We start from the raw sequence: 17,439 nt of genomic DNA, 5'->3' as shown, positions 1-17,439 counted from the left end.
TTTGTTATTATTGTAAGATTTCTAGGTTTTCGTTGTTGTTTTTTTATTTTTAGGGTTTCATTGTTTTACTAGATTTTAGAATTTTATTGTTTCGTTAGATTTTTAGGGTTTATTTGTTTTTATCAAATGTTTAGGGATTCATTTTTATTGAAATTTTAATTTGCCACTATGCCCATGGCTAATGCGAACAGTTATATTGATATCTAAATAAGATTAAATTGTTATTATCTCGGGTTTGAATGGATGGTGCGTTATGATGTATTTAGTTTACTTATTATCTTACATTAAAGTATCGTTATAAGATTTAATTTCACTATCACTACTATTTTTACACTAACCATAAATAATTGTTTTGTACATTTAAGCAGTAGTAGAAATAGAGAGTCGTGTTGGATATTCATCAATTTAAATGAGACATGTAAGTCTTTTATACTAGAAGTCAAACCATCGCATTTACAGTACCCTTAGCTGCATGATATTTCTCATTGACATACGTACATATATATTAGTCGTGCAACCGCTAAAGCGATAAGACGGACATCAGGACATGTTATTCCTGTATCACATGGACTTGCATAATCTTATGTTGGGTTTGCTTAATCAAAACTTTTGTCACAAAAAGACAAAAAGACAAAAGAAGAAGAAGAAGAAGAAGAAGAAGGTCTAATCCTTGTGTACGGCATCATCGAGTTCTACTTCCAATCCTACACGATTCCGGATAGATGTAGAGGCATCCAAAGATGTTTTGCACTTGTTTTGTAACTCCTTCAACCTGCCAACGTCAAAATTATGCTTCTTGAACAATTTTCTTTGCCTGGACAAAAAGAGCGTCTTCATTAGATCTTGATATGTGGGATCTCTTGAAGTAAACAAGAAGTAAGCATAGCCTATGCCTACGACAATGGCTGTGGTAAAATAAGCAACAGGTTCCATTACATCCCATGAGAATTCCCAAAATGTTAGCCGGAAGAACAATCCATATTGTGCCCCAATTATTCCCAGACCACTCCAAAGGATGCGACGAACTTGCTTATGTGCTAGCACATCAATTTCTTCCTTCTTCTCTTGCAACCTCTTTAGCTCATCTCTTATTGGGTCATCTTCAGGAGCCAAAGCAAGAGGTACTGCTCTTCTAATCAGATCTACCACCTACAAAAGTGAAGAAAGTGAAGAAGTTGATGCGTATCCAGTTAAGAGAAAATATTTGGTTGTTCATGAAATAACAAGCACAACCTTAGGAAAAAGGAAGATTGGAGGCGAATTGAAGATCTTCTAGATATGTCAAAGGACACAACGTCCGATGATGACTTTGGAGTAAAAAAAGAAGTAATTCTGTTTCTATAATCAAATAAGATTCTGCTAAGAAAATACTTGATGTTGAACTTGAGAAAAAGCCGAATAGTTTGAAGGCAAGTCAGTGTGTGGAGGTTATTAGTTTTCTTGAGGGTTAAGAATAAAACTTTATTTGCAGAAAAGCCTTTTTAAATAGTTGTAAACTTAACTGCTAGCATGATTATTATTCTTTGAATTAATATAAAGAAACTATAGGGTTTATATCTTCTTTCTTACTAGTTTGTTCAGTCTTAATTCTTTCTATATATAGTTGTTGTTTTCTCTCTTAAGCCACATCAATTTCAATATTCACTGTCTTGAGCTGACATAACATGGTGATACAATGAGATGCATAAATAAAAAGATTTCATTGTGTAAATGGAGCATCATAAATAGAAAGATGCATAAAATCTCAACAATCCTTAAAACTTCACCAATTACCATCTTTCAATGAAAAATGGAATAACACTTGTAGAAATGCCAGATGACTTTAGGGTGCATGTTTGATGCATGGAGAGGAATCTATTCCTTAAATAAGCACGTGAAGAAAATTACTTACCTTCAAGGATTATAGGGTAGACAAGAACGCATAACTTTTGGGTAAGACATAATATATTAACAAGAATTAGCGACTAGCTTCATTTAATTAGTTTTGTTTTTCTTTTTCTTTAAAAAAAAAATCTAAATAGTCTAATAGGTGCTCGTTTGTTTTATTTTACTAAAACACAATAAAAGGTAAACTAATGTTTTCTAAAGCCTAATAGTCTAATAGAGCAAATTTGTATTTCATTTGCTATATATATATAGCAATTGAGATGGGTTGAAAGAGTAGGAACATTTCTAACTTTAAGTATTGATATCCTTTTAACAACACCAATCATCATATGTCAATAAAAAAGAAAATGGAATAGCTCTTGTACAGATGACTTTAGTTTGATGCATAGATGATGAAAGAAATATATTCTTAAACAAGCACATGGAGAACATTACTTACTCTCAACATTATTCGTAAAACAAGAATGTACAGACTTTTGATTAAAGATATAATATATTAACAAAATGACATATCTAAAATGTTATTTTAGTGAAATCTCATAAAATTCTCTTAAATCAACAATTGATAAAAAAAAAAGAAATACTAATCTACCATTGATCATATCACGTAGTATTTGCATTGAGAAAATGAGTTTACTTTTAACTAATTCAACACTAAAGAAGTGAAACGGATTTATTAAAGCAACGTATTCTTAAATCAATTTAAAAATTATATGTCACTAGTACAATTTTCTAGTTCCAAAATGATTTTATCAACCTGCTATAGTTTCTTTATTTTTATCTTTTAGCTACAACCGTTAATTTTAAAAATCTTACTAAAATAACATCTTACTCAAACATTATCCAATACTAAATACTTCAAAATTAAAACAAAAATTTCAAATTAACTTTTTATAGCAGTTTTAGAAAAAAATTATAGCAGTTTAAAAAAACAATGCTAAGCTAAAGATAATAATTCAAGAGAGTAAAGGAGAAAAAAATACTTTATCAGGATGAAGATAAACTTTGTCGCGGAATAGAAGTACGATGCCTGCCTCATCGAGAACAAGTGCAAAAGCGATGGCCTCGTTCAGAGATTTGGCAATGCCCATGCTCTTGCACGCCGTTAACAACTCCGAGTAGCCGATCACTTCTTTGCTTTCCGTCCCTAGCTTGGTCTTGAGTGATTCCACGTTGACCAGCCTCATCAGCTTCTTGGCCTCCGCAAATGTTACGCTGTCTACTCCTGTTCCTGCCTTTTTGGAATCTGAGGTTGCATTGGCATTAGAAGATGAAGATAACCAACTTTTTGCACCACGGAATACTGAATTGGTTCTCAATGTCGCTTCTCGCAACAGCAGCGGGTTCAGCGGGGAAGACGGAAGCCTCCTCCCAGCGGCCGCAGACACGCCCTGCTTCAAAGCCTCGAACCACCGCAACCTTCTCCACATGCTTCAATATGATCTCACTCTATATTTTAAATGTACTGTGTACGTATTTTTTTAAATATGCCTACGTATGTGTGTATCTTGTGTTGGTATTTTGAGTGATTCAGTTTTGAATCAGATGATGATGATTTGAGGCTCTTTTTTTGTTGGTCTTAAATTCTTAGGATTAGTGTATCTTAACAAACAGATCTAGCTTTTTCTTCCAATAAGAAAAAGAAACAAAAGTAGAACAAACCATTGTTTCCCTATAATGATAAAATAAAACCATAAAAATGAAGCTGCACTGCACACAAAACTAATTAATTTTAATTTTAGATTTACAAAAATAAATAGGGAAGACCAAATTTTTGATGGGGCGGGAGAAAACCTAGGCTCAATATGCGGAGGTGGGACGAGAGAGCAAGGAGCACGGACCGGCAAAGGCAAAGGCAAACAGGCCACCTCTTTTCAATTATCAGTCTCGATTACTATTATCATTATACATAGAACAATATCTCCCAACTACTGCTACCAGTGCGCATAGTTTTCCATTCCATAAGAATTACGGATTGAATCCCTTTGGAAATAAAGTCCATGACTTTTGTTCATATTCAACATTAACAGATGGTAATCAAACACTTTAAAGTTAGGTTAAGATCATGTGTCCGTGTATATAATCACTTCATCAATATTCATTATTAAATAAAATTTAAAAGATAATATTTTAACATAAAATATTTTATGTGTCAAAATCTAGTATTATTTAATAAGCTTGATAAATACAATCCATCATTAAACAAATTAAAAAAAGAAAATCATAAATTAAATAATAAGAGCATCCCATACTATGTATATTATTATCCATAATTTAACAAATCCGAAATAAATAACAAAAATTAAATTTAAAATACATTTTAATATTATGTTTTAGTACTAGTTGATATACTAAATTTCAACACGTCCGAGCGAAATCAACCTAATACGCATCGATATGATCGATACCAGCCAAAATTTACTATCATAGTATAACATTTCAATTTGTACGGACGAAAGTAAGTACCACAGATCTTGCTTCAAGCAGGCCTTTTTAAGGTATAATTATAGAAATATTTATAGCTTTAAGAATATTAATTTAAAATTCAAATGTATTATAAAACAAAAGATTTTGGTTCATCAAAAGCGTAACCAAAAGCTTAAGATTTTGGGGCTCAAAATTTTTAAGTTTTTTGTTTCAAGTAGGCTACTGAAGCCTAATTTTTTTAACACAGAACTCAATTTATTTAGAAAAGCATACCTGCAATGAAAAAATCACATTTCATACAATAGAAATAATTTAAATTTTTACTAGAATGATCATCAATAGATAACTTTAAAAAATCCTTAAATTTAGATACCAAAATTTGTTCAAAGCCTTAGCTTTGGGGTTATAACTTTGGTTTTAGTTTAAGGTTTTGATTTGGGCTTTTATATTCGATTTTAGTTTGGGGTCTTGATTTCAATTAAGGTTTGGGGTTTTAGTTTGGGAGTTCGATTCCAAGATCTTTCAAGTATGGTAATATTACAATTTTATAATATATATAAATATAAAAATTCAAAAAAAAATTTGAAATTTAATTTAATATAATGTTTAAATTAATAAAACATAAGTTAGCCAGCAACCAGATGATTCTCTAATCAAACGTGGTGAATACTGCGCTCAACATGATGAACTACATGGTGCTTGTTTCAATGCCTCAGAAGTGACCATTGGAAAAACTAACGATAACACAAATGATGGCATGGTTGAGATTTCCGATGATGAAAGGTTGGATAAGATGTTGGAATTTTCATCTAAGAACATGTTGAATCTGATGAATTTATGGAACATGTGCGTCAAGGTTTGGATTCTCAGCCCTTTTCCCTTGGTGGGAATCAAGCCATGTTGATTCAGCTCCCATCTCATATTCTACCATTAAACCATGATCCTTGATCTCACCAACTGGGAGAGTCGGTGATCATGTTGATAATGATCACTATGGAGTTCTACCATTAAACCATGACCCCTTGATCTCATCAGCTAGGAGAGTTGGTGATCATGTTGATAGCGATCACCATGGACTTTGTGTACCAGAAAATATGGAGGATTCTCAGAAAGTGTCATGTTTTCAGCAGCTGATAATCCCTTATGAACAATTTGCTGACAGGGTTGACCAACTATCCAAATCCCAAGATAGCTCAAAAGGGGAGAGGCAAGTTTAAATAATCTTTTTTACTTGAATGATTTTCACATTGATTTCTTAGCTGTGGGATTTATTGAATTCAGGAATAGAGAAACATTCCCAGGTGAGACTGAAGCCTGTAAACACTGCAACTGTAGAAGATCCAGATGTTTGAAAGTGTAAGTTCACATGCGAGACAGAACATTTCACTTGAGTACTATGTTACTCGGACTTGGTTTAAGCATATACCTGAGATCGGTATGTTTAGTTTTCTTTTAAGTTTTATCTTCATGTATTTAGAAGATGTTTGGAATATCATACCCTGAATGTTCAGAGGGTGCTCAAAAAAAGTGAAGATGTTTAAAAGATGTTTGGAACATCTGTTGAGTTTTGTTGTTTGTTGTGATCGGCAGTTATTGTGATTGCTTTGCAGCAGGGATTTACTGCAAGGATTGTTGTGCATGTGATAACTGTTTGAACAAGCCAGATTATGAGAATATTGTTCTTGATATTCTCATTTGCTCCACCTATTGTTAACCACCTAATGATTCCCCTAATGTTACTGTAATTATAACTCTATAATCTTACACTTTTTTTCCCTTTAAATTTGTGTAATTTCTTAAGTGTTTGACATGAGAAAATTTGTCAGGGTGATGGAAACTTGATGAACACTCCATCAACCAGGCACAAAAGCGGATGCAAATGCAAGAGGTCAAAATGCCTAAAATAGTATTACGACTGCTATCAGGTATATGTTTTAACTTTGTAGCTCCATATTACTTATGTTGCTCCCAGTTTCCTTTTTTATTTTTAAGAACTTGTATTCAAGATCCATGTGTAATATACACCTGGACATAGATTTGCTATATGACTCTCCAAGTATATAAAAAGAACTCTTTAAACTATTGAATAAATCAGTGTTCGACATAAATTGACAACACTGATCAAGTTCGTGTTTAATAGATGGTTGTCATCTTATTTCCTTTTCGGATGAAAAGTGAACTTGTTAAGATGATAAAGTATATGAACTTAATCACCTCTAATCAATCCGACTGCACAAATATTCTTCATTTATTTTTAGGCAAAGGATGCCACTTTGAGGATTGTGACAATTCTTTGAGGATCGTAGGGGTAAAACCAGATTTTTTTTGGGGCCGAGACTAAGTTACACATTGTTGTATGAGCTAAAATGCAATTTCATAATTATATTAGTTTATAACTTTATATTTTTTAGAATGATTAAATTAAAATTTCATTATTTTGAGGGTCAAACTATAATTTTATAGATTTTGGGATCTATAACCCTGCCTCCCCTCCCTTCCCCATGCTGAATCCGATGCTCCCACGTGATCATTAGTAACATGGACTATTAAATACTTATTTGTCCTATTTCGAATGATGAATGCTGACCCTAGCTGTGATGCTTACATACAAGTATTATATACCCAATTATTAGTGACTAACTAACTTCACCATGCTGGAGCTACAGAATCAATGTTCCAGAGAGTGGAAAAACAGCCGAATCAGTCTCATGAGATGCTAAATACAGTCTCATGAGATGCTAAATACAGCGCAAGTTATGTCTGACAGCACCTTGGCCGGGACTGCTAATTTCTTTTCGTCAATGAGGGAGAAACTTGTCTGACATCCTCCTTCAAGAGTACATGTTATGAGGGACTGTCAAAATGTCTCACAGGCTGAATCAGAAAAAGAAACTAGCCTTCATTGCTACTCTTCTGCCTAGAGTCCTAAGCAACCGTGTCGGAGTAAGGAGATTGATAATATCTGTGAGATCATGGTAGATGGTTTTCCTGACTACCACATGGAAACCTCCAACCCCATCGACATAGTGAAATCTGGCTCGTGTTTGGGACCCTATAATGGTGAATGACTTTGATTTTTTTTCTTTTGTGCAATTTGTTATGGTAATAAAATTGTGTTATGCCTAATAAAATTGATGAATGGATATCCCTCCAATTATGTTATCTCCATATTTTGCCTGAAATTTTATGAATTTTTTATTTTATTTACACGGCCAGAGGCTCCAATGCATATGACCTTTGTGTTTGTGCGTATTTTGTTGTTACAAGTACCATCCGTTTTCTTTTAATTATTTTACTTTTATGAGTCTCACTTTTGCACTTTAATTTTGACTTAGGCTCATTTTTTTACAGGGGCATTTTAGTAGGCTCATTTTTCTATAGGGGCATTTTAGTACAGTTTAGTTTTATTTGTTATAAGAGAGGGATTTAAGCTCATTATTAGTGAGTGCTCTTGTAGGATAAGCATTTCGCATCTCTATATTTTGGGGCTCTTTGCTTATTTAGCAATTAAAATCCAATTTGCCTAAGCCCTGATCTGATTTCTAAACTAGACTATTTTTGAGGGTTCATAAAACTCAATTGAGTTATTGCTTTTGCATTTTAGTATTGCAAGAACTTTGTTGAAAGAGTGCTATAGCAGGAAGGTAGTTTGGTCACATTTGAAAGGTTCATGTTGTCTTAATATTTAATGATGCTTGAAGATGAAGTGGTATTCTGCTTTGTTTGCTTTCTTTTCACACACTGGAACAATTGAGCTCTTTGTGGTCTATGTTGTTGGAGGTTGAATATTTATTATAATACGATCAATTAGAGGCTTTTCTTTTCCATCTATGTGCCATAGGTGGTACGTGACAATCTTAAAATAAGGAAGGCAATTACTTTAGAGTACATGGGATACTACCGTTAGATGTGGACACTTCGGAGCCTAATCTCATTGAAGGGAAAATTTTGAGTTCTCTATCTGATTCACAAAGAGAAAAAAGTTGTTTTGAGCAAATATTTGCATGCTTTACTTCTATTCATTTTCAGAACTTTTTTGCAGCTTAAAAACAATAACAGAATATTTAAATTAATTACGTTTCTATTTGTTTCTTGTCTACTTTTGTGAGATAGAGAAATTTTAAGTTCTCTTCCGTTTCTATTTTTTCCATCTACTTACGATTGTAGCTATCGTAATATATTCGATTTCCTTTTATCTTTTGCTTCGTAAAATACACTCTTTTGGTTTCTCTTTATGGGCTCCTGTGTTGGCGTTTGGGCCTGTGCTCTGCTTAATTTTATGGCTTATGTTTTGCCTAGATTTTAGGTTTCGTTTGGTGTGGTGTGGTGCGGTGCGTTTAGCTTATTTTTTGTCTCACGCTACAGCAGTATCTAATCTCACCGCCATTGCTGTTTTTACACTAACCACAGGTAAACGCACCGCCCATCCAAATTCACCCTTACAGCATGTTTGGTTGAAGGTAATAGCTAAGCCATTATATGACTATTACCAACCTATTCTTCAGGCCCACTTAAACTGATGTTTGGTTCAATGGAATGCCCTATTACGGGTGTATTCTATTCCAGGCTTAAGCAGAGATTTTTGGGGATTTCTATTATGTTACCTCTTTACCGTTTAGCTATTCGTTGCTTGAGGAACCCTATTCTTCCCTTACCATAATTTCACCTGAAAAAGACTCTCAATCGGTAGCCATTTCACATACCCTTCGACTCCGGCATTCCTCCCCTTCATCCAAGGTCAGGTAGACATTTTTGCTTCTTCTTCTTTCACATCATCTTCCTTCATTGTTTCATCATCTATCTCCTTTCTGCAGTTTCAACTACAGGGCAGCAAATGGATTTGCCACGAGCGCTTCTTGGTACTTTTCTTTTCCAATTTCTCTTCCGCATAATTATTAATTTCTGGGCTCCAAAGAAAAGTACCAAGAAGCGCAAATTGGGTCATTCAATCAGTCATAGAGGACAAAGAATTGGCTTCAAAGAAGAACAGTCATTCTCATGAACCTAAGAAGTTGCTGTTCCCAAATGGCTCCAAAGCTTTGGAGGCTTCTTCTTCAGAGGTTGGAGGTGGTCATGGTGATGATAGTGATGGCCATGATGATGTCGAGAAGTTGAGTAGTAGAGTAGTAGAGCAATCAATGCCTCTATCGTTCTTGGATTTGACACGTTTGCTGTATCTAAGTTGCTTACAATTGATCATGATTATTGGCATGTAAGTTATCTCCTAGGTTTTTCATTTTTTTTTGCATTTTAATTTTATTTCCTTTGAGAAGGGCATTTTTGCTTGGTAGTAGTTTTCCTTGGTTTCACTTCTCTCTGTGCTAGAGTTGGTTAATCTCTTTCGTTCGTCATTTTATGATTTTAATCTTGAAAGTTGTTGAGGTGTTTATAACTTTCTAAACTAACCATGAAATCTGAAACATTGCTTGTAAAAGAAAAAGAGGGTCCTTATTTATGATTTGTGCTTTCCTGGAAATTTGAGGTTTTATGCAGATTAGCTTTCAAAAACCAAGTGAAAGCTGGAGTCCTTAAAATAAAATGAAGTGAAATCTAAATGCCTCTTTTCGACTTTGACCGGACACGTATGTTTAGATCGGGCCTTGTTGGATTTACTCTTCATAGATCCCTTTCTCATTATTATTACCAGTTTTAAGAGGTAATACTTGTGGTTAATAGTTATATGTTTTGCTGCTTTGAGTCATTTTTTTTCCATGGAGCCCTGAAACACTTTGAGTTCCAGGCTCTGCTTCCTTTCGATGACTGGTGGGTGGTTCCAGCAAAAGTTATCTTTGATCAAACAATTTGGGCTGCAATCTAGAACAGTATATATTATGTAGTTTTGGGGTTCTTGTGTTTTGAATCCTCGGCTAATATCTATAAAGAACTGAAGGTAATATTTTGGCCTATGCTGACTGTAAGAAGCTTTTCTTCTGTTTCTTTTGATGCATATTTTGGGTGTCAATGGTTGTGGTATGCATTGCAAACGATGTAGTCTACTCCACCCATGATTTTTGATATACTGGAATTCTATTTCATGCTTTATTTGTTAGAGCAGGAGTTATCATATATGCTACTTTTTCTTTTACATTAATCACTGTCAATGTAAAATGTCTACCTCTTCTCCATGATGTATTGGAGGATTCAACCTTTCTTAACAGGTGTACCTTAAAATCAGCTTAGAAAAAATGTTGTGCGGAGAAAGAGAAATCTGTATATTTTAATTTAGTACTATAGATCATTGGGATATTGAAATGATCAAATGACTTTTATGTACTGTTCTGCTTACTTGATGGTTAACTTAACCACTTGAATGTCAAATAATGCTCAAGAGCCTATTATTTGCCTATGCATTAGAGAATAAGAGGCATTTATTTTTAGTATATAATTAGTAAAAACCTGTCATCCTTCTTTAGGTCTTGAAGGTAGGCGTTATACTGCAAGTTGGGTAAGGGATATTGGTCTTGATCTTAGACCAAACGATCCTAAGAAGGATGATGGGGTTAAAGGTAAATCTAATGGAGATAAGAGTAGGAGTATAGAGATAGAACCTTCGACCTTAGAGGATATTGGTGAGGAACTTTACTTTGTGGTTTCTTATCTTGAAATGTTCAAATGTATAAGTTGTCTGCAATGAATCATGACTTGCAAAATATACGGCATATTATATGTGCAATAAACCGTTAGATTCGTGCTTGAGACATCTTATGGAGGTCAAGGAATAAAGTCCCGTAATGCTTGAGTTCAGTTGGGTTTCATTTAAATTTCCCTTTTTAGTAGAACTTTTCTATTGGTAGCTTGGAATTTATTCTTTGATTTCTTTTTCCCCTTGCTGCTCAGAGTCATCTGTGACTACAATTTGTTTTATTTTGTTGTTGGCACCTATGTTCAAGACTTATATTTTACACTTCCATTGGCATATTTTTGGTGAATCTCTTCTTCACCAGGCCAAAGTTCAGTTGTTGAGGAAGATATTAAATTTTCAACTAAAATTTTTTAGGCCAGACTTCTCTCTTCTCACCCTTTTCTCTCTCTTATTTTCTTGGTATTATAGTTTATGTTGTTGAATTTTACATTGTTTTCATGTTGTCTATGGAAATGATTTAATAGTGATTGTCGAAACCATCATTCTTTTAAAAATTTTATATTTAATAAAAAAAATGGGGAATCGACTTTTTGAAAAACAAAAAAACATGGAGTCGCCACCGATCTTTTTGTTTAAGTGTGATCGGATCACCTAAGAATTTAGTTATTTTAATAAAATATTTTTTGATTTACTAAAACAATGATTTTGGTCTACGAACTTTTGAGAAAACAGGTTCGGGAGTCGGTTACGCATGAGGAAGGATTAGCACCCTCACTACGCCCAAAATTGGTACCAAATCGATTAAATACTTGTCCTTATGTCTAAAATTAAAACTGTTTTTTGAAATGTGGTTCTTTTTTCAATAACATTTGAATAATCTGAGTTGGTTACCAAAAATCTTCTTGTTTCGAAGTCCGAAAATTTATAATTAGAAAATCACAAAAGGATGCTCAACTATTTAGTCCAACGAAAAATCGAAACCCAGCATAGTAGGGCACGATTCCTCGAATTTTCAAACATTGACCATTGCCTCACCTCGGAAATACGAGTGAAATTTCGGAGAGATATTCGATTATTTTGAGTAAATGGGAAATTGCAGCCCAGCACGATAGGGTACTATTCCCTGAATTGCCAAACATCGAATATCGCCTTCGTTTTAAAGGGTTTTTAGAAAACGTGAGTGAAATTTCGAAGGAATCTTCGATTGTTTTGGAAAAAACGAGAAATCACAACCCAACACGTTAGAGCACGATTCCCGAATTATCAAACATCGAGTATTGTATTCGTTTTGGAAGGTTTTTAATAAACACGAGTGAAAACCTAAAGGAATATTCGATTGTTTTGAACAAACGAGAAATCACAACCCAGCACGATAGGGCATGATACTCGAATTATCAAACACCGAGTATTGCCTTCGTTTTAAAGAATTTTTAATAGTTGTGAAACTAACTTAAAACGCATTAATTTGACTTGAAATAAAATGGAATAATTATTTTTAAAGAGCTAGAACTTGTAAAACAATGTTTCGTAAACTAAAGGTAAAAATAAAAGCGTAGGGTAATATGTATGCATAAAATACAATGATGGATGAATGGAGATAATATATCTTATTTAATCGGCTAAAAATACATAATTAAATATGATTAATCTACAAAATAATGAATGAATAATATAACAATACGTTACAATACACACGATAGTATGCCATAATAATATACAAAGCCTAAAATGATATAATTAATACAAGACATAAAATGATAATTAAAAGAGACTAGGGTATAAGACAAATTTACAAATAATGATGAACATGATATATGCATTGGCGAATTGATCAATTAGAAACCATTTGTAAAGATAAACTAGATATATACATACAATTATTAGAAAATGTATTATAGAACGAGTATTTTTAAAATCAAGGAATATACAAAAGGTGGAAAGTATTTATTGAAATATATACATGAAAATTTAAATAAATAAAAATATACATTGTAAAATATAATCTTTAGAAATGCATGCGATGGGTTTATAAAAATATATATGTATAAATAGATTTAAAGGTAATTATTTGTAAAGAATACGCACTTTTAGTAATGTATCTAAGGTTAAATTAACTTCTTTATAAACTATATATAAAAAAAGGGACCGAATATGAGGATATGTATATATAAAAATATATGAAAATTTTTAAATGAATGATAAAACGATTTTAAGGATACATCAAGTTTTAAAATGAAAAATATGTAACAACACAAAACAAGTAGTATATATCTAAAATAAATAATTTATGAGAACCTTAGATTAATAATAAAATAATTTAAAAGTGAAGGATACGACAAATTTTAAATTAATATGGAAAAATGGCTAGAACTTAAATATGTACATATAGTGAAAGACAATTTAAATAATATGTAAACGTAAAAGGTTCTAAACATATATATGTATAATAAGATGCGTTCTTGAGAAATAAATTATATACATAATGGGCTAAAAAACACGAACACAAATATACAAGTAGGTTTAAAAGGAATTATGTATGTAAAAGTAACGTAGAATTAATAATATATAGAATAAAAACTAGTCTTGCCATGAACTATATATGCACAATATTATATGAATAAAATGAAGTAACATACAAAAAAATTTAAAACAATATGATAAAAAGAAAATTTTAAAATAAAGACTTTATAAAAACAGGGGTAATATTATCATGCTAATTCAAAAAAGGTATGTATATACGCATATAGAAAATATTAAGTTGATTTAAAAAATGATAAACTATACAAATCAAATGGACTCAATTAAAATACAATTAAAATGAATGGGCTAGTTTATAACTAAAATAATTAAAAGAGGGCCAATGTGTGATGCGCGTCAATGTAAAAGGACTAGAACTGGAAATAACCCAAGTTCTAAAACGCAGAGCAGAGACACGGACTAAAGTGCAAACACGCGCAAATTACAGGGTTAATTCAAAAAATGAAGCGAAACAGATAAGGCGCGATTGAATGCGCACGCAACAATGGAGGACTTAATACACAATTAACCCTCCAAGGCCAAAAGCACAGGTCTCGTCCGAACGTGGGCTGGGTCATCGGGTCGGTGCTCTTAAACGGCGCCGTTTTAAAGCCATAGGAATTGGCCTAAAACGATGTCATTTCCTTCGTTTTATAGAAACCAAAATTTAAACAAACCCTAAACTGATTCTTGGCCATTTGAAAAGAAAACCAAACAGATCCTAAAGCCCCTTCCCTTCCCCTCTCATTCGGCCGAATCAAGAGGCGCCCTTGGACTGCCGTTTGGCCTCCATGTTTAGTCGCCGGTCATCACGCTAAAGCCTAATCCAGCTCCGTCCAACCACGAATCTAAGGCTACGCTCAAAGGTCTCAGAATCAACACCCAAACTCCGATTGCAACGAAGCCAGTGAGGATTCGAGGGAACCAAAATCGAAGGTAAGCTCCTTTTTTTTTCTTTCGAATATATGAACACAAAACCCAGACGAATGAAACTAAAAGAAATCCGAGATTTGAATCGGAAAATCACCTTGATTGATTTTTTATATTTGATTGCTCTTTTTTTGTTGAATCTGTTCGTATCTTCAGTTACAATAAAAAGGAATGGCTTTATAGCCAAAATCAAAGGAAAATAATACAAAGAAATTCCTCCTATTGTTTTTCTCTTTGCTTCTATTTCTGTTGTCCTGCCGTCGTTTGTTTGTTTTTGTTTGCAGGTACGGGGCGACGTGGAGGCACGAGGGTGGCGTACGGAGGCGTACAAGGGTGGTACGGAGCGTACAGTGCTAGGGGGCTGGGTTGCAGCGCTGAGCGAATGGGGTTAGGGTTAGGGTTTCCAAGAATTTTCAAAAGATTAGGCCTATCGGGCTTTATTTTTTGGGTCTAGGTTAATATCAGTTTTGGGCTATGGGTCATGTAACTGGGTTAGGGATTTGTTAATTGGGCTGATGAGTATTGGGCTAATGTAATAAAGGGACTTGGACTATTAACAATTTGGTTTAGTTTAGTTGTTTTTTAATTGTTTGGGCTGGTTTGGGCTAATAGACTATTATTGATGGACTGTGGTTTTTTATTTATTTATTTTTAATTTTGGTTTTTGGTTGTTGGGCCCGGGCTAATTTGGCCCATTACAGCTGCCCCTCTTTGCTCATTATCGTACAACGAGAATAGAGCAAAGACCATAAAAGGGCCAAATTTGCCCGGTCTGGCTAAGTTTCAAAGTCTTGATCCTCATCTTCCCTAAAGGTATTCTGATGTCTTCAGGAGTGTCAAATTGGCTATCTTCAACTTGCTTCTTGAAAACTCGGTAACACCAATCTGTTATTTTCGATCTACTCTCTACCAATACAGAGATGCCAAATCTGCTATCTTCGATCTGCCCTCTGACAATTATAGAGACGCCAAATCTGCTATCTCCGATCTGCTCTCCGCCGCTACAGAGACGCTAAATCTGTTATCTTCGATCTGCTCTCAGCCGCTACAGAGACGCCAAATCTGTTATCTTCGATCTGCCCTCTGACAATACAGAGACGCCAAATCAGCTATTGTAATACCCCCTACCCGTATTCATTTCCGGAAAAGGGTACGAGGTATTACCGAAGTTTACGATTTTTTTTTATATTCAATATAGCCCCTTTATAAATATCTAACCTTCCCTGCAATATTAAATCGAGACCAATCCACTTAAACCAAACCAATTCAACATATTTTCAAGATAAATTCATGCATATTTATAAGATACCGTCATCACATACCCAAAACCAGGTTTGTTAACCATACTAATAGCTAACTTTATATTTATTTCACATGCCATTGATTTCCAAAATAAAGTTTCTTTATATACCGAAATCCTAAGGTTGATAGTGTGATGTGTCTCCGATCAAATTCGACCTCCGAGCTCTTAACACTACAAAATAGGGAAAAAGAAAACAGGGTAAGCACTTCGTGCTTAGTAAGCTCATGTAACAAGAATTATACTTACCTAATATTTTCAACACAATACAATAAACATTCATATATCCATTCAATGCATTATTACCCTAATATGCACAAACTTAACATTCAAGTTAGTACAATAATTTCTATGTACCAATAATATATACCATGATTGATGAGCTCATCAATATCATAATTTCCATTTCCTTGTTATTTTTTTTCCATATTTAACCCGTTGAATTTATCAGAATTTCGATGGATTTTCAGAGGTACACTTTTAGTGTACAATTCGGCCCGATCAATTCATATTCATGTGCGACATTTCCATTTCAGAGAGCACACTCGCGAACCTCAACCTTGCAATGGGATTACCACCGAAGCTAAATCCTCACAACGACAATTACTCTAATGAGCTTGGATCCGAATTACCAATCCAAAGCTAAATTCAGACCCTAATTCAGATTACCCGTCTGGCTAAATCCATTTTACACATATTCTTCTGGAGGGCTATATCGGATAGGATCACTGTCCGGCTAGATCCTTTTACCGTCAATTCCTTTTCGAGATCCATCGAATTTTCCTTTCATTCAAACGGGATTTCTTCCCATTTTATTAAATATATCAATGTTTCATTAATTTTCATACAATGAACATTCAAATCATATTCACATCAATAACATACAATCTCAAGCAATTTAAGAATATAATTCAAGTTACACGAACTTACCTTGATACTTGTTTGTAAACAAAAAAAATCTACTAATCCCGAACTTTTTTCTTTCCTCGATCTAGCTTCGTATTTGAATCTTCTGGATCTAAATAAATAAATTTAATTATCAATTTAATACATTTCATGTTCATATGCAACATTCTCTATAATTCAACTATTATTATTTATAGTTTATTCAAATCTGTCTATTTGAGTCATAGTCACTAAATTATTTATAACTTGAGCTACGAAACTCCAAATTAAGATATGTTAATTTTATCTGAAACTAGACTCATATATATTCTAACCATAAAATTTTAAGAATTTTTGGTTTAGCCAATAAGTACAGTTTATTCTTTAAAGTCACCCCTGTTCTGCTGTCTGACAGTTCTGACCCTTCTTCACTAAAAATTAATTATCTCTTCATACAGGATTCAAATGATATTATTGTTTGTTTCTATTAAAAATAGACTCATTCATAATTTTATACATATAAATTTAAGCCCCTAATTATTTTTATTCAATTTTTTATGATTTTTCAAAGTCAGAACAAGAGAACCCGAATTCATTCTGACCTTGTCTCACAAAATTCATTATATCTCAAAATTTACAAATTCATTGCCTACACTATTTCTTCTATGAGAAACTAGACTCAATAAGCTTTAATTCCATTTTTTTTTTATCTTCTAATTCGATTTATACAATTTATGGTGATTTTTCAAATTTAGTCTACTGCTACTGTCCAAACTGTTTTTGTGCAAGCTGTTTATTACCATTTTTCCCCTAAGCTTTTAATAAATGATAATTTTGTCCCTACTCAATTAGCCTCTCAATTGAGATGATTTTTCTCAATTAACATTTTATCCTATCACCTTAAACTAGT

The 17,439-nt window shown here is 33.4% G+C and overlaps 1 protein-coding gene and 1 long non-coding RNA gene across 3 annotated transcripts; one reads left to right on the top strand and one right to left on the bottom strand.

The window, feature by feature from the left end:
* Window positions 1–452: 452 nt before the first annotated feature.
* On the bottom strand, window positions 453–3,760 carry LOC108473669 (calcium uniporter protein 6, mitochondrial-like). The gene is made up of 2 exons (XM_017775368.2): window positions 2,871–3,760; window positions 453–1,149 (listed from the first exon to the last, which is right to left on the bottom strand). Exons 1-2 carry the CDS (start codon window positions 3,315–3,317, stop codon window positions 664–666), a joined length of 933 nt encoding a protein of 310 aa, XP_017630857.1. The 5' UTR covers window positions 3,318–3,760; the 3' UTR covers window positions 453–663.
* A 5,119-nt stretch (window positions 3,761–8,879) lies between these two features.
* On the top strand, window positions 8,880–10,611 carry LOC108482318 (uncharacterized). Of its 2 annotated transcripts, XR_001870860.2 has the most exons (3): window positions 8,884–9,056; window positions 9,129–9,970; window positions 10,055–10,611. It is a non-coding gene; the product is annotated as an uncharacterized LOC108482318 (long non-coding RNA). The 2 variants fall into 2 exon arrangements; XR_001870862.2 differs by lacking the exon at window positions 10,055–10,611 and having other exon boundaries at window positions 8,880–9,051; window positions 9,129–9,550.
* The last annotated feature ends 6,828 nt before the right edge of the window (window positions 10,612–17,439 follow it).

Source organism: Gossypium arboreum, chromosome 11 (genome assembly GCF_025698485.1).
Source record: "Gossypium arboreum isolate Shixiya-1 chromosome 11, ASM2569848v2, whole genome shotgun sequence".
In the NCBI taxonomy this organism is placed as follows: Eukaryota; Viridiplantae; Streptophyta; class Magnoliopsida; order Malvales; family Malvaceae; genus Gossypium; species Gossypium arboreum.
Note: the sequence above shows the minus strand (reverse complement) of the source record. Positions and strands in the feature narration are given on the sequence as shown.

Bases quoted from the DNA above. Each gene is read 5' to 3' on its own strand.
- LOC108473669 (XM_017775368.2), bottom strand. From the start codon at position 3,317: ATGTGGAGAAGGTTGCGGTGGTTCGAGGCTTTGAAGCAGGGCGTGTCT. The intron at 1,150-2,870 runs GTATTTTTTTCT...TCACTTTTGTAG, and splicing joins TTTATCTTCATCCTGATAAA to GTGGTAGATCTGATTAGAAG.